Source organism: Rhinoraja longicauda, chromosome 4, assembly GCF_053455715.1.
Source record: "Rhinoraja longicauda isolate Sanriku21f chromosome 4, sRhiLon1.1, whole genome shotgun sequence".
NCBI classification, from domain to species: Eukaryota; Metazoa; Chordata; class Chondrichthyes; order Rajiformes; family Arhynchobatidae; genus Rhinoraja; species Rhinoraja longicauda.
The window spans coordinates 74,674,425-74,691,894 of NC_135956.1; the positions used below are offsets into that span (position 1 = coordinate 74,674,425).

The 17,470-nt window shown below is 46.4% G+C and overlaps 1 protein-coding gene across 2 annotated transcripts in view; it reads right to left on the minus strand.

Annotated features, from left to right (window-relative positions):
* LOC144592886 (guanine nucleotide-binding protein G(s) subunit alpha-like) overlaps nucleotides 1-17,470 on the minus strand; it is a 219,896-nt gene that overhangs the window by 71,964 nt on the left and 130,462 nt on the right. For both annotated transcript variants that reach the window (XM_078398091.1, XM_078398092.1), the window contains exon 5: nucleotides 2,026-2,123. In XM_078398091.1, coding sequence (XP_078254217.1) covers nucleotides 2,026-2,123 — 98 coding nt within the window. The remainder of the gene's footprint in view (nucleotides 1-2,025; nucleotides 2,124-17,470) is intronic.

The following is a 17,470-nucleotide window of genomic DNA, read 5'->3' on the forward strand; positions in this document are numbered from 1 at the left end:
TTATCAGGCTCAATTAGGATTTTACCACGTGAATAGCATGGGGAGTCTTATTCACTGCTTAAAAGTGACAAAATAAACACATTTTCACTGTGTATGCTCAATACAATGCCAGCTCCCCAGTGACAATTAGACTTAGAGTCAGAGAGAGAGAGAGAACTACACAATGTTTGGTCCTACAAATACTGGTCGAGCCAGTGCCTCACAGAACCAGTGACTCCAGTTCAATCCTGACCTCGGATGCCGTCTGTGTGTTGTTTGCACGTTCTCCCTGTGACCGCGTGGGTTTCCTCCGACATCCCAAAGTCGCGGGAGGTTAGTAAGTTATTCAGTCTCTGTAAATTGATCCAAATGAGTAGGGAATGGATGAGAAAGTGGGATAACATATAACTAGTATGAACAGTGGGCCGAAGGGCCTGTTTCCATGCTAAACTAAAGCTAATCTGTCTCTAAACGAAAGCTAAACTAAACATTTAAAAGACATTTGGACAGGTACATGGAAAGGAAGGATTTTGAGCAGTATGGACCAAATGCGGGCAGGTGGGACTAGTGCAGATGGGGCCTCTTGGTCAGCATGGACAAGTTGTGACAGAGGGTCTGTTTCCGTGCTGTGTGACTCTAAGAACCTACAGAAACAGGCCCCAAAGCCCATCCACTTCATCCTGACCATCTACCACTGATTTACACCGATCCTGCATTGAACCCTCTTTTTATATTCTCCATATTCTTACCACTTCCCCCAGATTCTACTTCTTATCTACACACAAGGGGTAATTTACAATAGCCAGTTAATCTGTCTGCCTGCACGTCTTTGGATGCGAAAGGAAACCGGAGCACCTGAAGGAAACCCACGAGGTCACAGGGCCAGCGTGCAAACTCCACACAGATAGATGAGGATTGAGCGTGGGTCTTTGACGCTGTGAGGTAGCACCTCAACCAACTGCACCGTTGCACCACAGTGCTGACCAAACAAACACAGTCATAGCAGGACACTGATTCCACAGCCCAATGCAGAGCAATGCAATTGAGGCCCTCTAATTCTTCACCATTCTGCTACCTCACAGAGCTACCGAAATTCCAACAAAGTACACATCAACTTTGGCTCGCACTTCGGAAACATTGCTGTCCATGCCCAGAGTTGAGGTCATTGTAACATTTTGTAAAACCTTCAAACACTTCAGCCTCGCTGTGCAGCTTAAGATAAGAAGACTTCTTTTTTGAATGTAGTAGAGCTGCAACAATCACAAGTTATAGGAGCAGAATTAGGCCATTCGGCCCATCAAGTAAAACCACTGGATGGATTTAAGAGAGGCCAAATCACTGGATGGATTTAAGAGAGATTTAGATAGAACTCTAGGGGCTAGTGGAATCAAGGGATATGGGGAGAAGGCAGGCACGGGTTATTGATTGTGGACGATCAGCCATGATCACAATGAATGGCGGTGCTGGCTCGAAGGGCCAAATTGGGCTCCTCCTGCACCTATTTTCTATGTTTCTAAGTCTACTCTGCCATTCAATCATGGCTGATCCATCTTTCCCTCTCAACCCCACTCTCCTGGGGTCCACCCCATAACCCCTGACACATTTACTAATCAAGAATCTTTCAATCTCCACCTTAAAAATATCCATTAACCGCCTCCAAAGCCATTTGTGGCAATGAATTCCACAGATTCACCACCCTCTGACTAAATAAATTCCTCCTCATCTCCTTTCTAAAGGTACGTTCTTTTATTCTGAGGCTGTGGCCTCTGGTCCTAGACTCTCCCACTAGTGGAAACATCCTCTCCACATCGACTCTATCCAGGCCTTTCACTATTCGGAGGTTCCTCCCTCATCCTTCTAAGCTCCAGCGAGTACAGGCCCAGTGCCTTCAAAAACTCATCATATGTTAACCCACTCATTCCTGGGATCATTCTCGTCAACCTCCTCTGGGCCCTCTCCAGAGCCAGCACATCCTTCCTCAGATATGGGGGCCCAAAACTGCTCACAATACTCCAAATGTGGTGGGACCAGATGGTGTGTACTCACTACTGTGCACAATCGATGAGCTGGTACTCGTTGGACCTCTCGAAGCACGCCTTCACACCCTCGTCATCCCAAAGTGCTTTTGCATGATCAAAAAATTCCTGAAACAGGAAGAAAAGTTCTGTTAAATAAACATGATCCAAAATGAACAGGTGGCTTTTATTTATCAAATTGAAACATGTTACTTTATACCAAGGAGACACAAGGAACTGCACATGTGGGTTTACTACTGCGGCAATTTACAATTTTTTACTGAAGCACTTTGTGTCTCTTTACACCAATTCTGTTTTTCATTCTCTCATATTTTCTATCATCTACCCATTTCATTCTCCCAAATCCACCCCACCTGTTCAAAACAGCCTGAAGAAGCGTCCTGACCCGAAATGTTACCCATCCTTTTTTCTCCAGAGTCGCTGCCTGACCCACTGAGTACTCCAACACTTTGTGTCTATCTTCAGTGTAAACCAGCGTCTGCAGTTCCTTTCTCCACCGGCATTAGTTTCGTTTATAGTTTAGTTGAGTTTGGAGATACAGTATGGAAACAGCCCACTGAGTCTGTGCCGACCAGCGATCACACCAATACACCAGCCATGTCCTACACACACGAGGGGCAATTTACAATTTTTACTGAAGCCAATTGACCTACAAACCTGCACGTCTTTGGAGCGTGGGGGGAAACCAGAGCACCCGGAGAAAACCCACGCAGTCGCAGGGAGAATGTACAAACTCCATACAGACCTGGGTCTCTGGCGCTGTAAGGCAGCAAAGCTACATTGCACCATCGTGTTTACCCAAATCTTTACATCTTTGCACATGTCTTTGTACATGAGAGAATTAGATTTAGCTCTTGGGGCTAACGGAATCATGGGATATGGGGAAAAAGCAGGAACGGGGTACTGATTCTGGATGAACATCCATGATCATATTGAATGGCAGTGCTGGCTTGAAGGGCCCAATGGCCTACTCCTGTGCCTATTTTCTATGTTTCTATGTCCTGCCCCTGGACTTTAGATGAGGTTTGCAATGGCTTTGTCCAACAGGAGTGGAAATGTTTCCTCAATGGCTACAAAGGTATGAATTTGCGTGTCTGATTGATGACAATTTTATCTTTCAAAGAGTAAATTATTTTAAAATCAAAGGAATCCAATCTTCCACGTTGAGCCTGGAGATCCATTGAACTAAGAACAAAAGAGGGAAAAATGCTTATAAAAAGAAAGTAACAAAGACCACACTTCTCCTACACCTCTTCATTTAGACAAAGGACGGTCTTTCGAATTTCACCAACTTCAATTTCCTTGACTAATGAAACCTCTCCAGAACCACTAGTGTTCCAGAACCACTCAATTATCAAAATTAGAGTTAGTAATATATAGTAAAGTGCCCAGTAGTAAAGTTTGACAATGCCTTGACATCCTCACTCTGATTTAAGTAGCTTTGCTGACAGGTTGTTGATTAGAGTCATGCAGCGTGGAAACAGGCTCTTTGGCCCAACTTGCCTACACTGGCCAACATGTCCCATCTGCACTAGTCCCACCTGTCTGCGTTTGGCCCATCGATACACTAAAACTCTCGTTTGTTTGTTTGTTTGTTCCTGAACTACAGCCAAAACGGTACATGATAGCGCGACGATTTTAGGCCCACTTTACTCAGCGCCGTCCCTTTGGTGCTAATGAAAGACGTTTCATTGAAATCGGCGTTATATTTTTAAAATTATTCACATTTTAAAAGTTTAAATCTATCTCCTAGAGAGGGAGGGGGATGGAGGGAGGGGGGGAGGATAAGGGGGGTTGAGGGGGATCGTGGGGGGGGAAGGGGGTGGAGAGAGGAGGGGAGGGGGAGGGGAGGGGGGAGGAGGGAGGGGGAGAGGGAAGTGGGGAGGAGGAGGGGGGAGTAGAAGGTGCTGCACCAATGCAGGAGAGGTTTGGGCCCAACGGGTCCACTTGGTTTAGTATCCCTCTAAACCTGTCCTATCCATGTACCTGTCTAAATGGTTCTTAAACGTTGCGATAGTACCTGCCCCAACTACCTCCTCCAGCAGTTCGTCCCACACACCATGGTGGCGCAGCGGTAGAGTTGCTGTCTTACAGCTCCAGAGATCCTGACTACAGGTACTGTCTGTACGGAGTTTGAACATTCTCCCCGTGACCTGCGTGGGTTTCCTCCAGGTGCTCTGGTTTCCTCCCGCATTCCAAAAACATACAGGTTTAATTGGCTTTGGTAAAATTGTAAATTGTCGCTAGTGTGCAGGAGCGTGTTAGTGTGGGCCGCTCAGATTCGGTGGGCCGAAGGGCCTGTTTCTGTGCTGTATCTCTAAACTAAACTAAACTCTTTGTGTGAAAATGTTACCCCTCAAGTTCCTATTAAATCTCCCCCCCCCCCCCCCGCACCTTAAACATATGGTTCTCGATTCCCCTACTCTGGGCAAGAGACTCTGTGCGTCTACTCGATCTATTCCTCTAATGATTTTGTCCAGGATTATTATCGCCACAACAATTTTTCTTGAATCCCATTGCTAGCTTCAATGAGTAGATGGGTGAGAAAGCCCATATGGTCATGGGGAGAACGTACAAACTCAGTCGACACAGCACCCGTAGTCAGGATTGAACCCGGGTCTCTGGCGCTGTAAGGCAGCAACTCTACTGCTGCACCACTGTGCCAAACGGTTATCATAGTTGTGGGAGCTTCCTGTCTGAAGGTTGACCCATCAATAATGTTAGCGGCCAACATTTCCTGAATTATAAAAGTAACCACACAAATAATAACTGTGCGTCTGCCAAGTGCATTGGAACAATCGTTAACGTAAAAGGTGCCATGTAAAAACTAGTCTTTTTTTCTTATTGGAGTTAAACGTAACAAATTACCAGGAGATCAGCTTTTGGATTAGACACACCCTCACCAAACCTGCCACAAACATCACCCGGCAAGCCCTGAAATTGAACCCCCAAGGAAAAAGGAAAAGAGGTCGCCCCAGGAACAGTTGGAGAAGAGGTGTCCAGGCAGAAATATCTGGGAGTGGGCTCAACTGGGGAGATCTCGAAAGAACCGCCAACAACCGAATGAGGTGGAGGAGATTTGTCAATGGCCTATGTTCCCTAGAGAAGCAAGGGGTTTTAGAAGACAGAAGAAGAGGAGATCAGCTTAGTATTTAGTATGGGTATTTTTAAGGCAGAGATTAACAGATACTTGATTAGTAAGTGTGTCAAGGGTTATGGGGAAAAGGCAGGAGAATATCAGCCATGACTGAACGGCAGAGTGGACTTGAGGGCCAAATGGCTTACGTCTTTGTACTCGTATGACTTATGAACTAAGTTGAAGGAGGTATTTTCAGTCAAAATGTGTAGGAAGGAAAATACAGATGATGGTTTATATCGAAGATAGACACAAAATGCTGGAGTAATTCAGTGGGTCAGGCGTATCTCTAGAGAACAGGAATATTTGACGCTTTGACCCAAAATGCCACTTATTCCTTTCTTCCCCAGAGATGCTGCCTGACCCATGGCGTTACTCCGGCATTTTGTGCCTATTGCCAGTCAATGTTGCATCAACACCCGGGTAATGGTCGAAGAGTCATTAAAAGTCTTTACAAATTGCCACCCTGGTACCCAAAGGATTAAATTACTGACTGCACACGAGAACCGTCCCCAGCAGACTGCGTGTTGGTGGCGCTCATTATGTCCATTGTGGGTCAAACGCCAGGGAATGGGCTCCTCTGACTGCTCACAGATCTAGTATTGTAAGAAAAAACTGTAGATGCTGGTACAAATCGAAGGTATTTATTTCACAAAATGCTGGAGTAACTCGGCAGGTCAGGCAGCATCTCAGGAGAGAAGGAATGGGTAACGTTTCGGGTCGAGACCCTTCTTCAGACTGCTCACAGATCTGGAATGCTTTTTTCTACGTGGGCAGTGTCCCAACCTGAAACATCACCCATTCTTTTTTCTCCAGAGATGCTGTCTGACCTGCCGGGTTACACCAGCACTTTGTGCCGTATTTATTGTAACCCAGCATCTGTTCCTTGTACATCCACAGCCTTCATTTGGATGATCAGCCATGATCGTATTGAATGGCGGTGCTGGCGCGAAGGGCCGAATGGCCTCCTCTTGCACCTATGTTCTATGTTTCTATGTTTAACCCCACCTTGACAACAGCACACTCCAGTCCACCTCTCACACTACTGTGGAGGGCCATTTTTCCCTTTCTAATTACATCTCCCCAAGATGGCGCCCAAGCCAGGTGACTCTCTGGTGCCCATTGTTGCCCATTGTTGGCTGAGGAAGTGGGATACTGGGATGCGAACAGTGGGAACTGGTGGAACGACTAAGGTGGGGGAGGGTAGGGGGGAGGAGGAGAGAGGGAATGCAAGGGTTATTTGAATTTAGAGAAATCAATGTTCATACCGCTGGGCTGTAAGTTGCCCAAGCGAAATGAGGTGTTTTGATTAAGATACTCCAGCACATTCTATCCTTTTTGCAGTTTTCTTTGTCTTAGAATTTTATGTATAAGTTACTTACAACTTGGGTTTTGTGTGTCTGTCTGGATCCATGTGCCTGTGATGTTGCTACAAGCAAGATGTTTCATTGTACCTGTACCTCACGGTACTTGTGCAGATGCCAATAAACCTTGAACCTGAGGTGCTCTGGGTCTCAGAACCATGGAGGAACTAGAAGCACTGATCCTAACACAAATTAATAACCCACTAAACAGGCATTCCGTCATGTGGAATGAAATACAAACTCACAGCTGAAAAAGGTTTGGCCTAGATTCATGTCTCAATATTACTTATGGATTTTCTCAAAACATTGCTTCGATTAAATGGTTGGAACAGTGGCAGAGCTGTTGCCTCACAGTCGTAGAGACCCAGGTTCGATCCTGACCTCTGGTGCCGTCTCTGTGGAGTTCTCATGTTCTCCCTGTGACCATGTGGGTTCCCAAAAGCGTGCGGGATTGTTGTTAATTGGACTTTGTAAAATTGCCTGCAATGTGTGTGGGGATGGTTGAGAAAATAGGATTGCACAGAACAAAGGTGAACAGGGAGATTGATTGATGGTCACTCAGCGTAGACTCGGTGGGCTGAAAGAGCCCAAGTCCATGCTGCATCTTTAAACTGTAAACTCTGAACTATAAAATTGAGTATAAGTGCTGGAGTAACTCAGGAGGTCAGGCAGCATCTTTGAAGGACATGGATAGGTGACCTTTTGGTTTTGGACCCTTCTTCACCTATCCATGTTTTCTAGAGATGCTGCCTGACCCCGCCGAGTTACTCCAGCACTTTGTGTCTTTTCTGGTAAACCAGCATCTGCAGTTCCTGTCTCTAAAATGGACTCTGATTTAATGAACCGAATTTTTTATCCAAGTGATGGTAGGTATATGAAACGAACTGCCAGAAAAGGGCAAGCAGAGTGGTGCAGCGAAAGAGTTGTTGACTTGCAGTGCTACAGAGCTGGGTACAATCCTGTCTATGGGTGCTATTTGTACGACGTTTGTACATTCTCTCCATGACCGCGTGGATTTTATCTGGGTGCCCAGGTTTCCTTCCCATACTCCAAAGATCTACAGGTTTGTAGATTAATTCACTTCTGTAAATTATAAAATTGTCCCAAGTGCGTGGGATAGTATTGGTGTACAGGTTGATCGCTGGTCAGGGTGGACATGGTGGGCAGAAGAGTCTGTTTCCGTATTGTATCTCTAAATGAAACTAAACTAAAAGAGGTACCAGAGGGATTTACTATCACAACGTTCAAAAAAACATTTGGACAGGTTTAGAGAGATAGGGGTCAAATACAGGCAGGTGGGACTAGTATAGATGGGGAATATTGGTCGGCATGGGCAGGTTGGGCTGAAGGGCCTGTTTCCACACTACGACTCTACCACTCACCAGTACTTGAGATTTGGTATAGTTTATAAATACTGCCCTTTGGCCCACTGAGTCTGCACCGACCAGCGATCCCCGCACACCAACACTATCCTACACACTCGGCACAGTTTACATTTTTACCAAGTCAATTAACCTGCAAACCTGTACGTCTTTGGAATGGGGGAGGAAACCGGAGATCCTGGAGAAAACCCACGCAGTCGCAGAGAGAACGTACAAACTCTGTACAGACAGCACCCGCAGGTCCCTGGCACTGTAAAGCAGTAAACTTTACCGCTGCACCACCGTGCCAGGAGATGCTGGTTTAACAAAAAAAAAGACACAAAGTTCTGGAGGTACCATAAATGTGGTCTGACATACACAAACGTGTCTGTAGCCAGGCACTTAATGGGCACAACAGAGGCTGCTTGTGCTCATGTTGACTCCCAGAAGTTGCCAGAGTATAAAGAATTAATCACCTCCCTGTGGGCACTGCTGTGACCTTTTTGTTCCAAAGACATGGAACCATGAGCTACCTTCACTGAAACCTTGACTACCTCTTCCAGCACACTTCACAGTGCCAATGGACATGTGCCATCACTGGATCCTCATTCCCCCTTGCCCCTTCTCTGCCTCAAGCTAAACCTCTACTTGACTAAACTTGTGCTGCCTTTAAGTCCTCGCCCGTGTGTGTATAACTCACGATAGTACTTGTCGAAGCACCTCAGCCAAGGTAGTTGAGTTTAGTTTATTGTCACGTGTACCGCGGTTCACAGTGAAAAGCTTTTGTTGCGTGCCAACCAGTCAGGGGAAAGACAATACATGATTACAATCGACCCATCCACAGTGTACACAAGATAAATGCCAGTAAAGTCCGATGAAAGGTAGGTCCGATTAAAGCTAGGTTTGAAGGTCTCTAATGAGGGAGATGGGAGGTCAGGACCACTCTCTAATTGTTGATAGGATGGTCCATTTGCTTGATAACAGCTGGGAAGAAACTGTCCCTGAATCTGGAGGTGTGCGTTTTCACACTTCTGTGCCTTTTGCCCGATGGGAGAGGAGCGGAGGGAATGACCCACGCTGGTCCTTGATTATGCTGGTGGCCTTACCTCACACCTCATTGACATGAAGTGCACACTCTTCATGTGAATCTGGCACCCTGTTTAGTTGTGCCGAGTGTCAGTGCCAGGCCTAATGTTGCTTCATGTGGGCTCATCGAAGCAGCGGAACGATTTGTCAGACATTTTCCCATCCTTCCTACACGTGTTCCAACTACAATTCCATCCTTCAAGGTTTTCGGGTCCACTCAAGGTTACAGATGTCTGCCATGTGCTCAGTGTTCACTGCATGGCTGCCCTCTCAGTATACAGACACCTTCGTCTACTCCTCGAGGTACCAGTGGGCCGAGAGAGGGCCTTTCCCTGTGCTCCATGACCATGACTATGAATTGGAGAGACTTTATAATATTTAAAAGACATTTGGACAGGAACGTGGAGAGGACAGGTATGGGGGGATATGGGACAAAGACGGCCAATTGGATCTAGCTTAGATGGGTCACCTTGGTTGGCATGGAAGTGTTGGGCTGAAGGGCCTGTTTTCGTATTGTATGACGCTTAGGTTCAAATGCTTCATAGAATTATGTGTAGGAACTGCAGATGCTGGTTTAAACCAAGGATAGACACAAAATGCTGGAGTAACTCAGCGGGACAGGCAGCATGTCTGGAGAGAAGGTATGGGTGACGTTTGAAGAAGAGTCTCGACCCAAACATCACCCATTCCTTCTATCCAGAGCTGCCGAGATACTCCAGCATTTTGTGGCTAGCTTGGGAGCATTAACTGTGTTCAGAACTGATCACCAGATCAAGATTAAGGCAAGCCTGATAAAGCTTAGCAAAAGGCCTCAAACTACTTCTTGCGATGTACAACTCCTCGACAGGCCCACCGCAAGTCACCAGATGACTACATTGTCCGTTGGGATCTAGTCTGAAGAGTTGTTTAGATAAGAACTGTATCTGCCCACGATGCCCCCATCCATACCGAGACTAGCTCTATTTATAAAAGGGTGATTCGTTATGTTTTTTTTGGGACACTCTGGCATGCACAAACAGACCGCATCTTTGGGGAGCAAGGAGCGGAGGAGATTCACTTGGGAAAGCCCACACGGGAACAGAGCGAGCAGCCTGTGTGTTTGCTGACAATGACCTTTGTTTGCTCCAACTCTCCGGCAACTCAAATTTAGCTCAAACAAAACCAAAACAGAAAAACACAACCCTACGCTTGCAAAGACCCACGAGGGGCCCTTCCACACCACACCACACCACACACACCTGGAAGTTCTGGCTCCAAAGCAGTGCCCTGAGAAATAAGGTCAAAGATGTGGTTTACGTGCTCTGGGCAGTACATGCTTCTAACAACGGGCCTGCTGCACTCCATTGCCTTTGGCATGTTACTGCTCCAGAGATGCGCTATGATTACAATTTGCTACAGATTAATCGAGGCCCATCACGAGTCGAGAGTCAAGAATGTTTAATTGCCATATGGATTTGGCCCATATCCTTCTAAACTGTTCCTATACAAGCAACCAACATAACCAAAGAAGACACAAAGTGCTGGAGTAACTCAGTGGGTCCGGCAACATCTCTGGAAAACATGGATAGGTGACATTTCTGGTTGGGGCCCTACTTCAAACTGAGGAATGGTCCCGATCCAAAACATCATTTCGACTTAAGAAGTGTTCCGATACGAAACATGGTCCTATTTCTGACTGGTACATCTACAGACTCGATGAACATAGAACAGTACAGTACAGGAACAGGCCCTTTGGCCCACAATGTTTGTGCCGAACACTATGCCAAGTCCATCTGTTATCCACCTGTGTACAATCCATAACCCATCCCTTTTCCCCGTGTCGATTCAAAAGTCTTGTAAATGCTGCCATCATATCTGTCTCAACCACTAACTCCAGCAGTATGTTCCAGGCACTCAGCACCCACTGTGTAAAAAACCCCGCACATCGCCTTTAAACTTTGTCCCTTTCATCGTCTAGTATTTGATCTTTCTATCCTGAGAAAAAGGTTCCGACTGTCTACCCTATCAATGCAGCTCATATATAATTGTATATATTGATATCATGTCTCCCCACAACAGTGTTCCAGAGAAAACAATCCAAGTCTGTCCAACCTCTCTCTGTGGCTAAGATATCATTCTGGTAAACCTCCTCTGCACCCTTTCCAAAGCCTCCACATCCTCCCTGTAACGGGCAGATTGGAACTGCACACAATACTCTAAATGTGTCTGAAGAATGTTGCCGACCCATCCTTTTTCTCCAGAGATGCTGCCTAACCCGCAGAGTTACTCCAGCACTTTGCGTCTATCTTCAGAATCAGAATCAGTATCAGAATCAGAATAGCCTTTATTCTCATCCAAAAAATGTCTTCTGGATGAAATTCCCACACACTAACACTATCCCCACACACTAACACTATCCTACACACACTAGGGACAATTTACAATTTTACCAAGCCAATTAGCCTACAAGCCTGTACGTCTTTGGAGTGTGGGAGGAAACCAGAGATCCCGGAGAAAACCCTACGCAGTCACAGGGAGAACTTACAAACTTTATACAGATAGCATCCATAGTCAGGATCGAACCTGGGCCCCAGGCGCTGTAAGGCAGCAACTCTACCGTTGTGCCACCTTGCGCCCATTAAGTTCTGCAGTTCTTGTTTCGAAATGTGACACCCGCAGTATTGCAGTGGTGAATTGTAGCAATGGCACTGATAGCCAGGAACCATTCAAATATATTTATTTACTGTGAAGCAAGTTTATGATCACACTCCCCTCAGAGAAGCACACTCGATGTTAGTGGAAAGGCACTTGCCACACAAATTGGTGCCATAAATAATAAGTTCATAACTTATACAAACAAACAAGCCAGCCACAATGATCAACAGGAGCAGCTTATGGTCAGACCCCGTGAGCTGAAAATGCAAGGTTTTTAGTTTAGTTTCTACCCTTTTCTCCTGTATCTGCACACTGTGGATGGCTTGATTGTAATCGTGTTGTCTTTTCCGCTGACTGGATAGCACGCAACAAAACAGCTTTTCACTGTACCTCGGTACATGTGACAACGAACTAAATGAATGACATTTTTCAGATGCAGCATGGGAACACCTATTTCACCCAGTCCACGCTGACCACCAATCGCACGTTCACACTAGTTATCCCATGTTATCCCAGATTCACATCCACTCCCAACACACTAGGGGAAACTTACAGAGGGCTGATTAACCTACAAAGTTTACATTGTAAGGGATGTGGGGGGAAATTGGAGCACACTGAGGAAACTCACGTGGTCGCAGGGAGAATATGCAAACTCTGCAGACCTGTAGTCAGGATTGAACCCGGGTCTCTGGCAATGTGAGGCAGCAACTTTACCCCCTGCGCCACCATGCTGCTATTAAACTACTCCCCAACTATCATCCATGAGGAAGTATTTGTTCCTCTAAGATCAACTCTAAAATCAGAGTCAGCAGGGAGTTCTACCTAGACTCTGACAGACACAGTACTGGAGTAACTCAGCCGGTCAGGCAGCATCTCTGGAGAAAGGGGATAGGTGACATTTCAGATCGACACCCTGCCTCAGAACAGGCCCAAAACCTCACCTATCCTTTTTCTCCAGAGATGCTGCCTGACCCGCTGAGTTCCTCCAACACTTTGTGTCTATTTTTGGTATAAACCAGCATCTTGTTGTTTCTACATTCTAACTAGACTCTATCATTTTGACACATGGGACAGATATCAGATCCCTATCCATTACAGATTTTATAAAAAACCTCGCCATTCCCTCTTCGGGCAATTAGAGTCTGTTTTATTAGAACCAAATCAATCCTTTGGGACATGCTATTATTATGGTATGGATGATACCTGGTGATTAGAGTCATAGAGTCATACAGCATGGAAACTTGCCCACACCGACCAACATGTCCCATCTACACTAGTCCCACCTGGAAACTTGCCCACACCGACCAACATGTCCCATCTACACTAGTCCCACCTGGAAACTTGCCCACACCGACCAACATGTCCCATCTACACTAGTCCCACCTGGAAACTTGCCCACACCGACCAACATGTCCCATCTACACTAGTCCCACCTGGAAACTTGCCCACACCGACCAACATGTCCCATCTACACTAGTCCCACCTGGAAACTTGCCTACACCGACCAACATGTCCCATCTACACTAGTCCCACCTGGAAACTTGCCCACACCGACCAACATGTCCCATCTACACTAGTCCCACCTGGAAACTTGCCCACACCGACCAACATGTCCCATCTACATTAGTCCCACCTGGAAACTTGCCTACACCGACCAACATGTCCCATCTACACTAGTCCCACCTGGAAACTTGCCTACACCGACCAACATGTCCCATCTACACTAGTCCCACCTGGAAACTTGCCCACACCGACCAACATGTCCCATCTACACTAGTCCCACCTGGAAACTTGCCCACACCGACCAACATGTCCCATCTACACTAGTCCCATCTGGAAACTTGCCCACACTGACCAACATGTCCCATCTACACTAGTCCCACCTGGAAACTTGCCCACACCGACCAACATGTCCCATCTACACTAGTCCCACCTGGAAACTTGCCCACACCGACCAACATGTCCCATCTACATTAGTCCCACCTGGAAACTTGCCTACACCGACCAACATGTCCCATCTACACTAGTCCCACCTGGAAACTTGCCCACACCAACTAACATGTCCCATTCACACTAGTCCCACCTGCCTGCATTTGGCCCTTAACCCTCTAAACCTGTCCTATCCATGTACCTGTCTAATTGTTTCTTAAATGTTAACCTGCCTCAACTACCTCCTCTGGCAGCTCTATCCACGCACCACCCTTTGCGTGAAAATTTAAAAACAGTTCCTGAAGGTTCTCTGAAAAATCAAAACTAGCCAGCCAGAAAAAGCAAAAAATACACATATTGTAGACCAAAGTCGAACAGTGCCAAGACTATGGATAAATAGCTCGGCAGCTGCTGGCCATACTCGGCTTATTCTGCCTCGCACTAATTGCCAGCCTCCACCATGGGTCTCCAAACAGGGACTCCCGCTGGGATGTCAGATCTTGCTCAAGTCCACACTTCCTGGGGAGGCCGTTTGTTGCTGGTGGGAATCTCAGCCGAACGCAATCCTGTCCGCTTCTCGCATGTCCTTGCGGCGGGGAGGGCGGGGGTAGCCTATCGGTGTGAGTCCTTCCTCCGTCCTTCCTCCGTCACAGCTGGTTTCATTTCACTACACATTTATGTGTATGTGACAAATAAACGACTATTCAGTGTGGCTCCCCTCTGAATTTAATGTGCAAGAAGTGGGGGAGGGCACTGGTAAATGGGGAATTAGGGGAGGGCACCAGTAAATGGGGAATTAGGGGAGGGCACTAGTAAATGGGGAATTAGGAGAGGGCCTCAGTACATAGGGACACCAGTAAATGGGGAATTAGGGGAGGGCACCAGTAAATGGGGAATTAGGAGAGGGCCTCAGTACATAGGGAATTAGGGAAGGGCACCAGTACATAGGGAATTAGGGAAGGGCACCTGTAAATGGGGAATTAGTGAAGGGCACCATTAAATGGGGAATTAGTGAAGGGCACCAGTAAATGGGGAATTAGTGAAGGGCACCATTAAATGGGGAATTAGTGAAGGGCACCAGTAAATGGGGAATTAGGAGAGGACCTGTACAGGGAATTAGTGAAGGGGAGCAGTAAATATGGAATTAAGAGGGGGAGGAGGGAGAGGGAGTGGGAAAGAGAGAAAGAGGGGGAAAGAGAGAAAGAGTGGGAAGAGAAAAAGGGGGTGGGAGAAAAGGGGAGGGAGAGGGGGAAGAGGAAGAGAGGGGGGATAGGGAGAAAGGGGAGGGGGAGAGGGAGGAAAGAGAGAGGGGGAGAATGACAGCTTTCAGTTCAGTCTTTGCCTTCAGCCCAACAACAAAATACCCCCAGGCAGCCGAACATTTCCAGCTTTTTCCATCCTAATTTCAATCTCTGCCCGAGTTCCTTCCACAAAAAGGTCACTTTACCATCAAGTCAGACCTGACCGCCACAACTTCTGCAGCCTAACAATCTATCTTGGCCTTGACTCAGCGTCCACAGTTCGAATCCAAGAGGCCTTGGAAGTTTTGCAACCCCCACATCGTTGCCTGAAGCAACTGAACGGCTCCATTAAAACATCATTGTGTTCAGTGCTAACGTCAACTGATTGATTGATTGATTAAAAGATACAGCATGGAAACAGGCCCTTCGGCAAACCGTGTCTGCACTGACCATCAATCAACCATCCAACTTGTTCTGTTATCCCACTTTTCCAAACACTCCTTACCAACTAGAGGCAATTTACAGAGGGCCAATTAAGCTACCGATCAGCATCATTCCTTTAGTATCTGTGAGGAAATCGGAGCACCCGGAGGAAACTAATGCAGTCACAGGGAGAACATGCAAACTCACATAGTCGGGATCGAACCCGGATCTCTGGCGCCGTCTGTATAGCCAGTCAGCACAGAGGTGGCACACTGGGTAGAACTGCGGCTTAACAGCACCAGAGACCCGGGTGACTCCAAAGACGTGCAGGTCTGTTGGTTAATTGGCTTAATCCGCTTTAAAAATACCCAATGACTTGGCCTCCACAGCAGTTTGCTGCAATGAATTCCACAAATTCACCACCGTCTGACTAAAGACCTTATCTTCTCCCCACCCCGCCACCCTTCATGAAGCTTTACAGTTCACAGCTATGTATTGCTTTTGTGCTCACACCTGTTTCCATCCAATAATCTGCCTGTCAGGGAACCCCCTCGCCCTAGGTCATCCATTGTCGGCCAAGATTTGTCCGTCCCTCTCTCAACACCCTGACTTTTTAACCACCCCCCCCACCCAAAGAACTGCAATCAGTCTGAAGATGGGTCTCGACCTGAAACATCACCTATCCATTTTCTCCAGAGATACTGCCTGACCCGCTGAGTTACTTCAGTATTCTGTGTCTATCTTTGGTGTAAAGCAAAGATAGTATATAAGCAGTTCCTTGTTATCACTCCTTCATTTGTACATCTTTTTGATATCGCACTGACATCACCATTCTGCTCTTCCCTTTGGTATTGGTTTCTTATTTTGCATGTTGATAGATACTGGTTTTGTATGCCATCCAAAGTAGCCGTACCATTACATGAGTATATCAGGTAATGCAAATGAAAAAATAAACAGAGTGAAGGATAATAGTGTTGCAGCAAGACTATTTTAGACTTTTAGAGATACAACGTGGAAATAGGACTTTCGGCCCTCCGAGTCCGTGCCGACCAGCGATCACACTAGCACTATCCTACACACACTGGGGCCAATTTATGATTTTAACTGAAGCCCATTAACCTACAAACCTGTACGTCTTTGGAGTGTGGGAGGAAACCGGAGCACCCGGAGAAGCCCCACACAGTAATGGGTAGAACGTACAAACCCTGCACAGAGGGCACCCGTAGTCAGGCACAGCGGTAGAGTTGCTGCCTTACAGCCCCAGAGACCTGGGTTCGATCCTGACCAAGGGTGCCATCTATACGGAGTTTGTACGCTCTCCCCATGACCTGCGTGGGTTTTCTCTGGGTGCTCCAGTTTCTTCCCACACTCCAAAGACGTACAGGTTTGTAGGTGACCCTCTCACCTAATAGCTGTGCCTCGATGTCTTTGACATTTCCATCTGTTCTGACCATCAGAAAAAAGGAATTATGTCCAAAAACATACCCATTTCTCAGCTACTTTTAATTTAACAACATCTTTACCCTCCTTAGATGGCCACACATGAATCACTGTACTTGTGGAATTTTGGTTTTCAGTTTTTGAATATTTTTAAATACTTCTTTACAAGCTTGCCATATTTAATTCTTAAAATCTCTTCTCAAATTTCCCAATGACTAATGGATGCCTCATGGTTTAGTTTAATTTCAAGACTCTCAAGTTGCCTAAAGCAAATTTACCATATTGTGATCGCAATGCCCTAGAAATTATTAACTAATAATTACTCAGTAAAATAGCCCAGTTCCATAGTTATCTCCATGACTTCTTCTTTCAGTAAAAGTTATCCTCAAAATTACTTACACCAATTAGCAGTAGAGTTGCTACCTTACAGCGCCAGAGACCAGAGTGCGATCCTAACTATGGGTGCAGTCTTTAGTGAGTTTGTACGTTCTCCCGTGACCACGTGGGTTTTCTCCAGGATATCCAGTTTCCTCCTACACTCCAAAGATGTACAGGTTGTAAGTTAATTGGCTTAGTTAAGAATTGTAAATTGTTCCTAGTCTGTAGGATAGTGCTAGCGTGCGAGGATCGCTGGTCGGTGCAGATTCATTGGGCCGAAGGGCCTATCTCTTAGCTAAACTAAACTAATTTGAAGATAGACACAAAATGCTGGAGTAACTCAGCGGGACAGGCAGCATCTCTGGAGAGAAGGAATGGATGACGTTTCAGGTCGAGACCCTTCTTCAGACTGATGTCAGGGGAGCGGGCGGATATAAAATGTAGCCGGAGACAGTAAGACTGG